General features: G+C 53.6%; 1 protein-coding gene across 1 annotated transcript in view; it reads right to left on the bottom strand.

Moving 5' to 3' along the window:
- The window catches only part of LOC147092827 (inositol-trisphosphate 3-kinase A-like), an 80741-nt gene extending 66128 nt beyond the window's left edge, over positions 1-14613 (bottom strand). The window contains exon 1 of the mRNA XM_085976078.1: positions 13673-14613. Within this exon, the coding sequence (XP_085832204.1) occupies positions 13673-14113 (441 nt within the window). The 5' untranslated portion in view covers positions 14114-14613. The remainder of the gene's footprint in view (positions 1-13672) is intronic.
- Positions 14614-16885: the final 2272 nt, after the last annotated feature.

Below are 16885 nucleotides of genomic sequence, written 5' to 3' on the forward strand. Positions count from 1 at the left end.
ACAGGCCTGAGGAGTCCCTCCTACTCAAGAACAGGCTTGAGGAGTCCCTCCTACTCAAGAACAGGCCCGAGGAGTCAAGAACTGGCCCGAGGAGTCCCTCCTACTCAAGAACAGGCCCAAGGAGTCAAGAACAGGCCTGAGGAGTCCATCCTACTCAAGAACAAGCCCGAGGAGTCCCTCCTACTCAAGAACAGGCCCGAGGAGTCCCTCCTACTCAAGAACGAGGCCCGAGAAGTCAAGAACAGGCCCAAGGAGTCCCTCCGACTCAAGAACAGGACTGAATACCTCCCACTATCCCGAGCTCTGCCAGTCCTACCATCATGCTGAAGGTCTGCCCTCCAGCCGGTGAGGAAACTCCGGGACTTGGGACGACCTCTGACGGAAGGTGTTCCCTGGAGGCTGGGTTCTGGGACCGCGGATCTCACAGGCCCAGGGCTGGGTGCCCACCACCATGGTTGGGCTCCACCACCTCCAACTGGGGGCCCCGGGGTCCCATGGGGTAGGGTGTGTATGTGTGTGGGCAGAAGGTTGGCAGCACTGCCCTCCCACATCTTACGGGGAGAAGCGTTGATCGTGAGGGAGCTTGTGTGCCTTTTCCGGGGAGAGAGAGCGAGTGCGGACACTGTAGTGGGTGAACAGAAACACTACCTGTGTGGGTGTCTCCGTATGCTTGGTTTTAGAGATTCTTAAATAAGGTGAATGCCAAAAAAAAACTTTAATTATTTAAATGTTCTGTGCTTGTATGTCAACAGGGTCTGAAAGCCAGCCCATCCCTTTGCCTTTAAGACTCTTTTCTGCCCTTTCTAATTTCCTCCTTCCCCCCTACCCCCCATGGTTGAAGAGCTGCTACTAACATTTGTGGTAGGACGGAGACGCTGGCCCTCAGTGTAGCCGCCTGTGGGGGTGTCTCTCTCTCTCTCTCCTCTCCAATGAACGTGGGAAGGGGAGTCCCCATCTGTGGACTGAAAAACGAATCGAGAAACTGACCGAGAAATTCACCGAGAAACTGACAGAGAAATTCACCGAGCAACTGACCGAGAAATTCACCGAGAAACGGGCCGAGAAATTCACTGAGAAACTGACCGAGAAATTCACAGAGAAACCGACTGAGAAATTCACTGAGAAACTGACCGAGAAATTCACCAAGAAAATGACCGAGAAACTCACCGAGAAACTGACCGAGAAATTCACTGAGAAACTGACCAAGAAATTCACAGAGAAACTGACCGAGAAATTCACCGAGAAACTGACCGAGAAATTCACCGAGAAACTGACCGAGAAATTCACTGAGAAACTGACCGAGAAATTCACTGAGAAAATGACCAAGAAACTCAGCGAGAAACTGACCAAGAAACCGCCGAGAAACTCTATGAGAAACTCTATGAGAAACTCGCAATACAAAAAGGAAGAAAAGCTCCGGTGCTCAAGGGGTTAATCGGGCGTGCTCGAAAGCCCTGCCCTTTCCCAGGCGGTGTCCTGTTACACACACAAAACAGTTCCCCCGCCGGCCAGCCAGCTGGCTGCGGGTGCCAGGAACCCTCCCCGTGTGATTTGCTTAGGAAATTCTCTTCTCTGAGGGTTGCCGTTCCTGCCTCCAATGACCAGGGTCACAACTGAGCAACACCAGGGTGATTGCATCAGCAGTCTGGAACACACCTTCAAGTAAGGAGGAAGTAGGGTTCCATCCTGTTCCTTGAATGTGATGCATAGAGAGAATAAACTCGCATTTTATATCACGCCTTTCACACCTCAGGATGTCCCAAAGCGCTTTACAGACACTTTTGAAGTGTAGTCGCTGTTGTAATGTAGGAAACGCAGCAGCCAAATTGTGCACAGCAAGCTCCCTCACACAGCAATGACCAGATAATCTGTTTTTTTAGTGATGTTGGTTGAGGGATAAATATTGGGCCAGGACGCCGGGGAGAATTCCCCCTGCTCTTCTTCCAATAGTGGCCGTGGGATCTTTAACGTCCACCTGAGGGGGCAGACGGAGCCTCGGTTTAAAGTCTCATCCGAAAGACGGCACCTCCAACAGTTCAGCACTCCTTCAGTACTGCCCCTCCGACAGTGCGGCACTCTCTCAGTACTGCCCCTCCGACAGTGCGGCGCTCCCTCAGTACTGCCCCTCCGACAGTGCGGTGTCCCCTCAGTACTGCCCCTCCGACAGTGCGGCGCTCCCTCAGTACTGCCCCTCCGACAGTGCGGTGCTCCCTCAGTACTGCCCCTCCGACAGTGCAGCACTCCCTCAGTACTGCCCTTCCGACAGTGCGGCGCTCCCTCAGTACTGCCCCTCTGACAGTGCAGCACTCCCTCAGTACTGCTCCTCCGACAGTGCGGCGTCCCTCAGTACTGCCCCTCCGACAGTGCGGCGCTCCCTCAGTACTGCCCCTCCGACAGTGCGGTGCTCCCTCAGTACTGCCCTTCCGACAGTGCGGCGCTCCCTCAGTACTGCCCCTCTGACAGTGCAGCACTCCCTCAGTACTGCTCCTCCGACAGTGCGGCGTCCCTCAGTACTGCCCCTCTGACAGTGCGGCGCTCCATCAGTACTGCCCCTCCGACAGTGCGGCGCTGCCTCAGTACTGCCCCTCCGACAGTGCGGCGCTCCCTCAGTACTGCCCCTCCGACAGTGCGGCGTTCCCTCAGTACAGCCCCTCCCACAGTGTGGCACTCCCTCAGTACTGCCCCTCCGACAGTGCAGCACTCCCTCAGTACTGCCCCTCCGACAGTGCGGCGCTCCCTCAGTACTGCCCCTCCGACAGTGCGGCGCTGCCTCAGTACTGCCCCTCCGACAGTGCGGCGCTCCCTCAGTACTGGCACTGGGAATGTCGGGCTGAATTTTATGCTCAAGTCTCCGGAGTGGGGGCTCGAACCCACGACCTTCTGCCTCAGAGGCGAGAGAGAGGGGAATACCCACTGAGCCAAGCGGACACCTGAGCCCCCCAAGTCCTTCTGACTTTGGCGGTTCTCACATGCCCTGGTGCCAACTCTCGGCTATGACATCGGTGGGCTTGACGCTTCCTCACATGGTGGATGAGCTTCCCCTCTGCCCCATACTTTCGGTGACTTTTCCCGGAGCCGCCCCCATTGCGCTACCTTCACGTGGTGCATTCTGGTTAGAGTGACATCACTCTGACTGGGCAGCCTGGAGGCAGGTCTATATCATCAGATGCTTCAGGGCATTCAGGATGGCTGAAGTCCATCCCAGCGGGATGTGGCCGTCGCTGGTAAGGCCAGCATTTTTCGCCCGTCCCTGGGATGGCAGGAATGACGTATGAAGAGAGATTGGGTCGATTAGGCTTACATTCGCTAGAGTTTAGAAGAATGAGAGGGGATCTCATTGAAACTTATAAAATTCTGACAGGACTGGACAGACTAGATGCAGGAAGGATGTTCCCGATGGTCGGGGAGTCCAGGACCAGGGGTCACAGTCTAAGGATAAGGGGTAAGCCATTTAGGACAGAGATGAGGAGGAATTTCTTCACCCAGAGAGTGGTGAACCTGTGGAATTCTCTGCCACAGAAGACAGTTGAGGCCAATTCATTAAATATATTCAAGAAGGAGTTAGATATATTTCTTAAGGCGAAAGGGATCAAGGGGTATGGGGAGAAAGCAGGGACCGGGTACTGAATTTGGATGATCAGCCATGATCGCATCGAATGGCGGAGCAGGCTCAAGGGGCCGAATGGCCTACTCCTGTTCCTATCTTCGATGTTTCTATGTAGGCCCTGAGAAGGTGGCGTTGGGCCTTCTCCTTGAACTGCTGGTAGCGGGTTGGATACAACTGAGTGTCCCTCTAGGCCCCTTCAGAGGGACGGTTAAGAATCCACCTCGTTGGGTGTGGGGACTGGAGCCACATGGAGGCCCAGACCGGGTAAGGACGGCAGGTTTCCTTCCCTGAAGGGAGATTAGTGAACCGGTTGGGTTATTGCGACAATCCGAAAGCTTCAGGGTCACTCTTGACTGACACTAGCTCCTTCATAGAATGGAATCATAGAATGGTTCCAGCACAGAAGGAGGCCATTCGGCCCGTCGAGCCCGTGCCGGCCCTCTGCAAGAGCACTTCAGCTAGTCCCGCTCTCCCGCCCTTTCCCCGTAGCCCTGCAAATTCTTTTCCTTCAGGTACTTATCCAATTCCCTTTTGAAAGCCACGATTGAGTCTGCCTCCAGCGCCCTCTCAGGCAGCGCATTCCAGATCCTAACCACTCACTGCGTAAACAAGTTTTTCCTCATTGGTTCTTCTGCCAATCACCTTAAATCTGTGTCCTCTGGTTCTCGATCCTTCCGCCAATGGGAACAGTTTCTCTCTGTCTACTCTGTCTGGACCCCGCATGATTTTGAACACCTCGATCAAATCTCCTCTCAATCTTCTCTGCTCCAAGGAAAACAACACCAGCCTCTCCAGTCTATCCACGTAACTGATGTCCCTCATCCCTGGAACCAATCTTGTAAACCTTTTCTGCACCCTCTCTAAGGCCTTCACCTCCTTCCTAAAGTGCGGTGCCCAGAATTGGACACAATACTCCAGTTGAGGCCGAACCAGTGTTTTATACAGGTTCATCATAACTTCTTGGTTTTTGTACTCTATGCCTCTATTTGTGAAGCCCAGGATTCCGTATGCTTTTTTAACCGCTTTCTCAATCTGCCCTGCCACCTTCAACGATTTGTGCACACATACCTCCAACTTCAGGTACAGCAAGCAATAAGGAAGGCAAATGGCATGTTGGCCTTTATTGCAAGGGGGTTGGAGTATAAGAGTGAGGAAGTCTTGCTCCAATTGTACACGGCCTTGGTGAGACCACACCTGGAGTACTGTGCACAGTTCTGGTCTCCTTATCTGAGGAAGGATAGACTTGCCTTGGAGGCGGTGCAACGAAGATTCACTAGATTGATTCCTGGGATGAGAGGGCTGTCCTATGATGAGAGATTGTGTAGATTGGGCCGATACTCTCTGGAGTTTAGAAGAATGAGAGGTGATCCCATTGAAACATACAAGATTCTGAGGGGGATTGACAGGGTAGATGCAGGGAGGATGTTTCCCCCTGGCTGGAGAGTCTAGAACCAGGGGTCACAGTCTCAGGATAAGGGGTCGGCCATTTCAGACTGAGATGAGGAGGAATTTCTTCACTCAGAGGGTGGTGAATCTTTGGAATTCTCTACCCCAGAGGACTGTGGAGGCTCAGTTGTTGAGAATATTTAAGGCGGAGATCGATAGATTTTTGGACTCTAGGGGAATCAAGCGATATGGAGATCGGGCGGGAAAGTGTAGTTGAGGTCAAAGATCAGCCATGATCTTATTGAATGGCGGAGCAGGCTCGAGGGGCCGAATGGCCGACTCCTGCTCCTATTACTTATGTTCTTATTTCTCTATTGCTTATATCATAGGATCTTACAGCCACTCGGGCCGTCGTGCCTGTGCCGGCTCTTTGAAAGAGCGGTGGTGCTCAGTCCCCCTCCCCCGCTGTTTGTCCCTAACCCTGTGAGCTCCTCATCCTCGAGAACCCGTCCAACTCCCTCTGAAAATCATTGATGGGATCAGCTTCCACCACCTTCACAGGCGGAGCGTTCTCGATCCCCACAACTCTCCGAGTGAAAACATTTCTCCTCCCCTCCCCCTTGAGATCTTTCGCCGCTGAAATATAGTGAAAAGCTGAGGCTCACTCAAATTCTCACACTGCCGTGGCGGAGATTTGGACTCATGTCCTAACTGGATTAATAGTCCACGCTTCTTGGAATACCAGCCCAGTAGCATCACCACCACACTGCTGTACATGGAGTTAATCCCGGGGATGAGGGGATGGACATATGAGGAGAGGTTGAGTAGATTGCTTAAGATAAAAAATCACGGGATTGGGGGTAATATTCTGGCATGGATAGAGGATTGGCTATCGAACAGAAGGCAGAGAGTTGGGATAAATGGTTCATTCTCAGACTGGCAATCAGTAACTAGTGGTGTTCCACAGGGGTCAGTGCTGGGTCCCCAACTCTTTACAATCTATATTAACGATTTGGAGGAGGGGACCGAGTGTAACATATCAAAGTTTGCAGATGATACTAAGATGGGAGGGAAAGTAGTGAGTGAGGAGGACATAAAAAACCTGCAAGGGGACATCGACAGGCTAAGTAAGTGGGCAGAGATTTGGCAGATGGAATACAATACTGGAAAGTGTGAGGTTATGCACTTTGGCAGGAAAAATCGTAGAGCAAGTTGTTATCTTAATGGCAAGAAACTGGAAAGTACTGAAGTACAAAGGGATCTGGGGGTCCTGGTGCACGAAACTCAAAAGGTTAGTATGCAGGTGCAGCAAGTGATTAAGAAGGCCAATGGAATGTTGGCTTTCATTGCTAGGGGGATAGAATATAAAAATAGGGAGGTATTGCTTCAGTTGTACAAGGTATTGGTGAGACCGCACCTGGAATACTGCGTACAGTTTTGGTGTCCATACTTAAGAAAGGACATACTTGCTCTCGAGTCAGTACAAAGAAGGTTCACTCGGTTAATCCCGGGGATGAGGGGATGGACATATGAGGAGAGGTTGAGTAGATTGGGACTCTACTCATTGGAGTTCAGAAGAATGAGAGGCGATCTTATTGAAACATATAAGATTGTGAAGGGGTTCGATCGGGTGGATGCGGGGAGGATGTTCCCGATGATGGGTGAAACTAGAACTAGGGGGCATAGTCTTAGAATAAGGGGCTGCTCTTTCAAAACTGAGATGAGGAGGAACTACTTCACTCAGAGGATGGTAGGTCCATGGAATATGCTGCCCCAAAAAGCTGTAGAAGCTACATCATTACATAAATTTAAAACAGAAATAGACAGTTTCCCAGAAGTAAAGGGAATTAAGGGTTACGGGGAGCGGGCAGGAATTTGGACATGAGTCTAGGTTCGGACCGGTCATGGCCCTGTGGGTAGCGGAGCGGGCCCAGGGGCCGTGTAGCCTGATCCTGCTCCTATTTCGTGTGTCTAATTCTGTTAGATTCAGGAGATGGTTCTGTGATCCATGATCTTATTGAATGGTGCAGCAGGCTCGAGGGGCCGATTGGCCTACTCCTGCTCCTATTTCTTATGTTCTTATGTAGGGGAGGAGTCAGTACAAGCTGGGGCAGCAGGTGAGACACCTCATCACTGAGTCAGCAGTGAGTCACAAACAGACAAGGCAGGCATTGTCCATTCAATATCTGACTCCTTCAGGACACGTTCCCTCGCACAGTCAGGAGGATCTGAGCTTTCGCCATCTTTGGGGTAGATCCGAGCGAGACCACAAACAAATCGCAGTTGTAATGTAGGAAACGCGGCAGCCAATTTGCGCACAGCAAGCTCCCACAAGCAGCAACGTGATAATGACCGGATCATCTTTTTTTTTAGTGATGTTGGTTGAGCTGATAAATATTGGCCCCAGGACACCGGGGAGAACTCGCCTGCTCCTCTTCGAAATAGTGCTGTGGAATCTTTTACGTCCACCCGAGAGAGCAGATGGGGCCTTAAGTTAACGTCGCATCCGAAAGACGGCACCTCCGACAGTGCGGCGCTCCCTCAGTACTGCCCCACCGACAGTGCGGCGTTCCCCCAGTACTGCCCCTCCGACAGTGCGGCGTTGTCTCAGTACTGCCCCTCCGACAGTGCGGCGCTGCCTCAGTACTGCCTCTCCGACAGTGCGGCGCTCCCTCAGTATTGCCCCTCCGACAGAGTGGCGCTCCCTCAGTACTGCCCCTCCGACAGTGCGGCGCTCCCTCAGTACTGCCCCACCGACAGTGCGGCGCTCCCCCAGTACTGCCCCTCCGACAGTGCGGCGCTCCCTCAGTACTGCCCCTCCGACAGTGCGGCGTTGTCTCAGTACTGCCCCTCCGACAGTGCGGCGCTGCCTCAGTACTGCCTCTCCGACAGTGCGGCTCTCCCTCAGTATTGCCCCTCCGACAGAGTGGCGCTCCCTCAGTACTGCCCCTCTGACAGTGCGGTGCTCCCTCAGTACTGCCCCTCCGACAGTGCGGCGCTCCCTCAGTACTGCCCCTCCGACAGAGTGGCGCTCCCTCAGTACTGCCCCTCTGACAGTGCGGCGCTCCCTCAGTACTGCCCCTCCGACAGTGCGGCGCTCCCTCAGTACTGCCCCTCCGACAGTGCGGCGTTCCCTCAGTACTGCCTCTCCGACAGTGCGGCGCTCCCTCAGTACTGCCCCTCCGACAGAGTGGCGCTCCCTCAGTACTGCCCCTCCGACAGTGCGGCGCTCCCTCAGTACTGCCCCTCCGACAGTGCAACGCTCCCTCAGTACAGCCCCTCCGACAGTGCGGCGCCCCCTCAATGCTGCCCCTCCGACAGTGCGGCGCTCCCTCAGTACTGGATTATGCGGTTCAAGTCTCTGGAGTGGGCATGATAGAGTGGTGCTTTTTGCGCTGGGGGGAGGGGGCCGGAACCCTATTGCACTGGAATTCAACCCTACGGAGCAAGCGCAGGAAATTCCAATGGGGAGTTAGTGGGGGGAGAAAATTGGGCAAAACTTCGGGGGTCAAACAGAGTCATAGTCATAGTCATAGAGTTACACAGCACAGAAAGAGGCCCTTCGGCCCATCGTGTCTGCACCGGCCATCAAGCCCTGTCTATTCTAATCCCATTTTCCAGCACTTGGTCCGTCGCCTTGTATGCTATGGCGTTTCAAGTGCTCATCTAAATGCTTCTTGAATGTTGTGAGGGTTCCTGCCTCTAACACCCTTTCAGGCAGTGAGTTCCAGATTCCAACCACCCTCTGGGTGAAAAAGTTTTTCCTCATATCCCCTCGAAACCTCCTGCCCCTTACCTTGAAACTATGCCCCCTGGTTATTGACCCCTCTACTAAGGGAAAAGTTCCTTTCTATCTACCCTATCTATACCGCTCATAATTTTGTACACCTCAATCAGGTCCCCCCTCAGCCTTCTCTGCTCTAAGGAAAACAACCCCAGCCTGTCCAGTCTCTCTTCATAGCTGAAGCGCTCCAGCCCAGGTAACATCCTGGTGAATCTCCTCTGCACCCTCTCCAATGCAATCACATCCTTCCTATAGTGTGGCGACCAGAACTGCACACAGTATTCCAGCTGTGGCCTAACTAGCGTTTTGTACAGCTCCATCATAACCTTCCTGCTCTTATATTCTATGCCTCAGCTAATGAAGGCAAGTATCCCATAAGCCTTTTTAACCACCTTATCTACCTGTCCTGCTGCCTTCAGGGATCTATGTACATGCACACCAAGGTCCCTCTGATCGTCTGTCCTTCCTAGGGTCCTACCATTCATTGTGTAGTCCCTTGCCTTGTTCGTCCTCCCAAAATGCATCACGCACACTTTTCAGGGTTAAATTCCATTTGCCACTGTTCTGCCCATCTGACCAACCCGTCTATATCGTCCTGTAGCCTGAGACTTCCCTCCTCGCTATTTACCACTCCACCAATTTTCGTGTCATCTGCGAACTTACTGATCATACTGACATGAATCAATTGAGCAGCCTGCGGGTGGCGCTGTCCAGGGTGAGTATAAATACTCGGGCACCGGCCCAGCTTGCGCAGGACATTCTTAACAGGAACTAGTGAAGGACACAACTAGACCTCCATGTTGTAAAACAGTTGATTAAAGCTTTGTTTAACGCTTAGGCCAAGCGCCTAGTAGTTTTCTTATGTCACATACCTCCTACGAAAATGACCTTTCGAAAAGTGCCCGTTGACGCCCTAAGGAGCATCTTTGATGCCTGTTCTTCCTCGATCGCGCGCTGGCCGCCATTTTGCTATGGAGCCACTCTGATTTGCCGGCTGCTACTGCGGAATGCGATTCTCATGCGCCAGCGTGCCCCGCTGCCCCCGAGCGTTTAACTGCACTGCCACTGATGGACCGAAACTACCCGGAATTTCTGCTCCCAAGTCTCGGTACTGCGCAGAGGAGAAGCGTACGGGCGCGCGCGATACATCCTGGTAACTGGTCCGCAGTAAGGGCTCTACATTGCAATCTCTGGATCTTGCTGTCTTTCATCGGGCTGTTGGATAGAAAAAGCACTGGAGAGGTACCACCAATGCTGCCTCCGCAAGATCCTGCAAATCCATTGGCAGGATAGGCGCACCAACGTCAGTGGTCTCACTCAGGCCAACATCCTCAGCATCGAAGCTTTGACCACGCTCGATCAGCTCCGATGGACAGGTCACATCGTCCGCATGCCCGATACGAGACTCCCAAAACAAGCGCCTCTACTCGGAGCTTCGACACAGCAAGAGAGCCCCAGGTGGGCAGAGGAAACGCTTCAAGGGCACCCTCAAAACCTCCTTGAAAAAGTGCAACATCCCCACCGACACCTGGGAATCCCCGGCCCAAGACCGCACAAAGTGGAGGAGAAGCATCCGGGAAGGCGCCGAACACCTCGAGTCTCTTCGCCGGGGAGCAAGCGGAAGCCAAGCGCAAGGTACGCACGTCAACCCAAGCACCCCACCCACCCGCCCCCTTCAACCACCGTCTGCCCCACCTGTGACAGAGACTGTCGGTCCCGCATTGGACTCATCAGTCACCTGCAAACTCATTTTTAGTGTGGAAGCAAGTCATCCTCGGTTCCGAGGGACTGCCTAAGAAGAAGAAGAAGAGGATAGAAATGGGTGCACTCCAGATTATAGGGGCAGCAGGATCCACTTATGGGACTCATCGGATGACACCCAATCGAAGGAAACATCTTGCGTACATGCCCATCAATTCCTTGTAGTCCCTTTTCCCCCTCTCCCTTCCTTGTATGGGAGTATGCAAGCACTGGAGGTAAGAGGAAACAGCTTTAACAGGAAGATCCCACAGCCACCATTGGAAAGAGAGCAGGGGAGTTCTCTCCCCGGTGTGCTACGCTATTTATCGCCTCAACCAACATCACTAAAAAAATGGACGATCTGGTTATTATCACAGAGCTGTTTGTGGGAGCTTGCTGCGCGTGGTTCCTACGTGACACCAGTGACTACACTTCAAAAGTGCTTCATTAGCTGTGAAGCGCTTTGGGACGTCCTGAGGTTGTGAAAGGCGCCGTAGAAATGCAAGTCTTTTTTTCCCTTTCTTTCACTTGTCGGAGTTGCCGTCTTTCAGATGAGACGTCAAACCCGAGGCCCCCGTCTGCCCTCTCAGGTGGACGTAAAAGATCCCATGGCAGTATTTCGAAGAGGAGCAGGGGGAGTTCTCCCCGGTGTCCTGGGGCCAATATTTATCCCTCAACCAACATCACTAAAAACAGATGATCTGCTCATTTTCACATTGCTGTTTGTGGGAGCTTGCTGTGCGCAAATTGGCTGCTGCGTTTCCCACATTACAACAGTGGCCACACTTCAAAAAAGTAACTGTGAAGCGCGTTGGGACGTCCTGAGTTCGGGAAAGGCGCGGTAGAAATGGGAGTCTTTCTTTCTTCTTTAACGCATGAGTATATTTTCTGCAGCTTATACTGCCAGATGGGCAAACCCTCGATCTGACCCTCGATCTTACTTGAGGAGTGGAGTCTTTCTGCTAACCTATCACGGCCACATGGCGGCCCCTGGGCAGCTTGAAGTGCCGACATCTGCCTTCAAGGAGACAGCGGAACAATGAACAAGTTGAGAGCCAGGGTGGCGGGGAGCTGTTGGAGACTGAGCGATGGTATAAATAGCGGGGAGAGCATGCAATTAAGGCGAAGGCAGCTTTCTCAGTCCCCACCCCGCCCCTCAGGCCTTGGCCCCCCCTCCTACAATCCACAGGCCTCTTTTAAAAGCCAGCCTCTGACCCTCGATTTAACCCCTCTTTGCTGCTGACGGGCTCACGCTCAACAGGCCAGTCACGAAAGTGATTCTAACCGTATATAACGCGCTGTTGCAGCATGAACTTAATGGTGCTGGTGCGTTTAGAGAAGATTAACTGGGGGGGGGTTGAATATTTCCAGAATTTTATGGGGCTTTTTTTTTAAAGAAAGACTTGCCTTTCACCACCTCAGGACGTCCCGAAGCGCTTTACAGCCAATGAAGTAATTTTGAAGTGTGGTCACTGTTGTAATGTTGGAAACACGGCAACCAATTTGCGCACAGCAAGCTCCCACAAACAGCAATATGATAATGACCAGATAATCTGCGCTTTTAGGAATGTTGAGGGATATATATTGGCCCCAGGACACCAGGGAGAACTCCCCTGCTCTTCTTCCAATAGTGGCCGTGGGATCATTTACGTCCACCTGAGAGAGAAGACGGAGCCTCGGTTTAACATCTCATCTGAAACCTCTGACAGTGCAGCACTCCCTCAGTACTGCCCCTCCGACAGTGCAGCGCTCCCTCAGTACTGCCACTCCGACAGTGCAGCACACCCTCAGTACTGCCCCTCCGACAGTGCAGCGCTCCCTCAGTACTGCCCCTCCGACAATGCTGCACTCCCTCAGTACTGCCCCTCCGACAGTGCTGCACTCCCTCAGTACTGTCCCTCCGACAGTGCGGCGCTCCCTCAGTACTGCCCCTCCGACAGTGCGACGCTCCCTCAGTACTGCCCCTCCGACAGTGCAGCGCTCCCTCAGTACTGCCCCTCCGACAATGCTGCACTCCCTCAGTACTGCCCCTCCGACAGTGCTGCACTCCCTCAGTACTGTCCCTCCGACAGTGCGGCGCTCCCTCAGTACTGCCCCTCCGACAGTGCGGCGCTCCCTCAGTACTGCCCCTCCGACAGTGCGGCACTCCCTCAGTACCGCCCCTCCGACAGTGCGGCGCTCCCTCAGTACTGCCCCTCCGACAGTGCGGCGCTCTCTCAGTATTGGAACTGGGAGTGTCAAGCTGGATTATGGGGCTCAAGTCTCTGGAGTGGGATTTGATCAATGCCTTCAGTGCCTGATCTTTTACCTGAGCATTTAAGATAAATTCATGAATTCATAAATTGGAGTGTCAGCGAGTGGCTCAGTGGGCAGCACTCTCTCGCCTCTGAGTCAGTAGATTGTGGGTTCAAGTCCCACTCCAGAGACTTGAGCATGTAATCTGGGCCGACACTTCAGTGCCAGTACTGAGGGAGCGCCGCACTGTCGGAGGGGCAGTACTGAGGGAGCGCCGCACTGTCAGAGGTGCCGTCTTTCAGACGAGACGTTAAACCGAGGCCCCGTCTGCTCTCTCAGGTGGATGTAAAAGATCCCGCGGCCACTACTGGAAGAAGAGCAGGGGGGGAGTTCTCCCCGGTGTCCTGGGGCCAATATTTATCCCTCAACCAACATTACCAAAACAGGTGAGATAATCATTATCACATCGCTGTTTGCGGGAGCTTGTTATGCATAAATTGCCACGTTCCCTAAAAAGTACTTCATTGGCTGTAAAGTGCTTTGGGACCTCCTAAGGCCGTGAAAGGCGCTATATAAATGCAAATCTTGTTTTCTAAGTGCAGTCTTACCTGAAGACAGAATACATTCATGACATGTGTTTTGAAGATGGGGACAGATCCCACTGGACTTTTGCCCCTCAACTATAGGAAAATGTTATTAATTAAATATTATATGTATGACTGAGTGAGTTAAAGGCAGATTATTATATATATATATTAATTAATAGCAGGTTATATCAGTAATATAAAAAATGTTCTATGCATTTTTCATTTAACAAGGTCTTTTGAAAGTTGGGACAAGGGTGACCTGGTCCCTGGGAGTGTACAACATTTCCAGAAACCCCCTCCCCATGCCCGGAAAAGCTTGGAAAGATCTCTCACCTTTCTCAGGGGGGTTCTTCTCCCTGACTTCTCCTTCTCCCTCTGTTCCTCCTCACTGAACACATCGTCATCCGACTCTGGGGATGAGAGGTTGAGGGATGAGGTGGAGGAGGTGGAAGCCGTTTTCTCCGAAGACCTTCTCCAGCTCTTCTTCAGCTGGCTGGCCCCGGGCAGGACCTCGGGGCCTGGGCAACTCTGCTGGTCCTGAGGTGGTCTCTCCCCGCTCGCCTGGACCCCGGCGCCCCTTCCCAGGTCCTTGAGGAGATCGCTGGCCGACAGCTGGTTGGCCAGGGCTGGGGATGCACTCTCCTCCTGGCTCCTGCGCTCCCGCACCATCTCCCCACCTCCGATGGTCTTCTCCGCCTGACCCGCGTCTTGCTGCGTTGCCTGGAAGCCCATTCCTCCGCCTTCCAGCCCTTCAGAGGACCAGACGCCATCCATGACTCTCCGGGAAACTTGCTTTGTCCTCCCCAAAAAAATATAAAGCAGCCACGGGGAAAGTTGTGTGACCCAACTCAAACTTGGGCTGGGGAACCCATTGCAACAGCGAAATGTCCAGAACCGTGCGGGGAAGATCCCTGAAGATGTCCTCAGATACCTTCTGCTAGATCACCAAGACTCAATGCTGGCTGCTCCATCCGCCCTCAACGGATGGTCACAGGGCTTTCTTGCTGAGACGCTTCCAATGCATATATATCTGTATATATAAATATAGTTATATAAACAAACTTACCACCCAAGGGTTAAGGGCAGCTCACTCTCCAAATGAGTTTTCTGGGGCACCCTGCATTGGTGGGCGAGGAGTTGCTTGGCTGTCATGAGCAGTGTTTGCTTTCTGGTTGTGCGTGAGGGGCAGGAAGACACTCGATGAGGTAGATCTCAGCGTGTCTTCCTCCAAGGGGTGATTACCATGAATTTGAAAACAGTGTTTTGCATGTCTCGTAATTCTGTGTGTGTGTGTGCCATCAGCCCTGGACATAGAGCGCCCTCAAGCCCTCTGCCAAGAACATTGCAGGTTGCATGTTCCCGCGACGAAGAATTTGCATATGTCGAGCCACCCTTTCACGACCTCAGGGCATCCCAAAGCTCTATCACAGCCAATGAAGTACTTGTTTTGGAAATGTAGTCACTGTTGTAATGTGGGAAACGTGGCAGCCAAAACATGAGCAACAGCAAGCTCCCACAAACAGCTATGTGATAATGACCAGGTCATCTGTTTTAGTGATGTTGGTTGAGGGATAAATATTGGCCCCAGGACACCGGGGAGAAATCCCCCTGCTCTTCTTCAAATAGTGGCCGTGGGATCTTTTACGGCCACGCAAGAGGACAGATGGGGCCTCGGTTTAACATCTCATCTGAAAGACAACACCTCCGTCAGTGCGACGCTCCCTCAGTACAGCCCCTCCGACAGTGCGGCGCTCCCTCAGTACTGCCTCTCCGACAGTGCGGCGCTCCCTCAGTACTGCCCCTCCGACAATGTGGCGCTCCCTCAGTACTGTCCCTCCAACAGTGCGGCACTCCCTCAGTACTGCCCCTCCGACAGTGCGGCGCTCCCTCAGTGCTGCCCCTCTGACAGTGCAGCTCTCCCTTAGTACTGCCCCTCCGACAGTGCAGCGCTCCCTCAGTACTGCCCCTCCGACACTCCCTCAGTACTGCCCCTCCGACAGTGCGGTGCTCCCTCAGTACTGCCCCTCCGACAGTGCGGCGCTCCCTCAGTACTGCCCCTCCGACAATGCGGCGCTCCCTCAGTACTGCCCCTCCGACAGTGCAGCACTCCCTCAGTACTGGCCCTCTGACAGTGCAGTGCTCCCTCAGCACTGCCCCTCCAACAGTGCGGTGCTCCCTCAGAACTGACCCTCCGACAGTGCGGCGCGCCCTCAGTACTGTCCCTCCGACAGTGCGGCGCTCCCTCAGTACTGCCCCTCCGACAGTGCGGCGCTCCCTCAGTACTGCCCCTCCGACAGTGCGGCGCTCCCTCAGTACTGCCCCTCCGACAGTGCGGCGCTCCCTCAGTACTGCCCCTCCGACAGTGCGGCGCTCCCTCAGTACTGCCCCTCCGACAGTGCGGCGCTCCCTCAGTACTGCCCCTCCCACAGTGCGGCGCTCCCTCAGTACTGCCCCTCCGACAGTGCGCTCCCTCAGTACTGCCCCTCCGACTGTGCGACGTTCCCTCAGTACTGCCCCTCCGACAGTGCGGCGCTCCCTCAGTACTGCCCCTCCGACTGTGTGACGCTCCCTCAGTACTGCACCAGGAGTGTCAGCCTGGATTATGGGCTCAAGCCTCTGGAGTGGGACTCGAACCCACGACCTGCTGACTCAGAGGCGAGAGTGCTACCCACTGAACCATGGCTGATGCCTCATTCCACCCCTCCCCCTCGCCCTCAGCTATTTCACCTGCAAAGGAACAAGAGCTTCCCGGGCAACCCTCAAAACATGGGATCAGATGGACAGCACTGGTGCATTCCGGATGGGTTGAATTGGAGGGTTGCCCACCTCAAAGAGATGGAGATGTATTGAGAACATTGAGACCTCCCAGGAATGTCCCCATTAACTGCCCCCCTCACCTCCCCTGCCCTCACCTCTCCTCGTGTCCAGTTTCGGTAATCGTTGGCCTCCAGGACCTTTCCGTGCTCAACCCCCGCAGCCTCCCCCCAGCCTCCCAGCTCCCGCCGGCCCACACACGCTCCCCGCTTCCGAATCCAGTGGTTACCACGTTGCTGTTTGCGGGAGCTTGCTGTGCGCAAAGTTAGAGTTTCCCACATTACAACAGTGGATACACTTCAGAAACTACTTCATTGGCTGTGAAGCGCTTTGAGACGTCCGCTGGTCGTGGAAGGTGCTATAGCAATGCAAGTCTTTTCTGTCTTTCTTTATGACATAAACCCTGCTTTCACTCCACTGTGGCATCCGGTAAGCACTCGAGTTGGTGTGGTGATGTAATGGCTGCTTTTATTTCAGACTTTCTGGCACGCTCTCTCTCTGGATATAACGTACCATAGGAGAGGAGATCTTGCAGCGTATTTGCTACTGGATGCTTACTCGAGTTTTCAATTAGGAACGTGCAAGTACAATACATAGCATCCATCACTGGCTGTCCGACCTGGCTCTCTCGCCTCTGAGACAGAAGGTTGTGGGTTCCAGCCCCACTCCAGAGTCTTGAGCCCATAATCCAGGCCGACACTCCCGGTGCAGTACTGAGGGAGTGCTGCACTG

Source organism: Somniosus microcephalus, unplaced genomic scaffold (assembly GCF_052327205.1).
Source record: "Somniosus microcephalus isolate GS21.2 unplaced genomic scaffold, FLI_Smic_1.0 unresolved_chr2, whole genome shotgun sequence".
Lineage (NCBI taxonomy): Eukaryota > Metazoa > Chordata > Chondrichthyes > Squaliformes > Somniosidae > Somniosus > Somniosus microcephalus.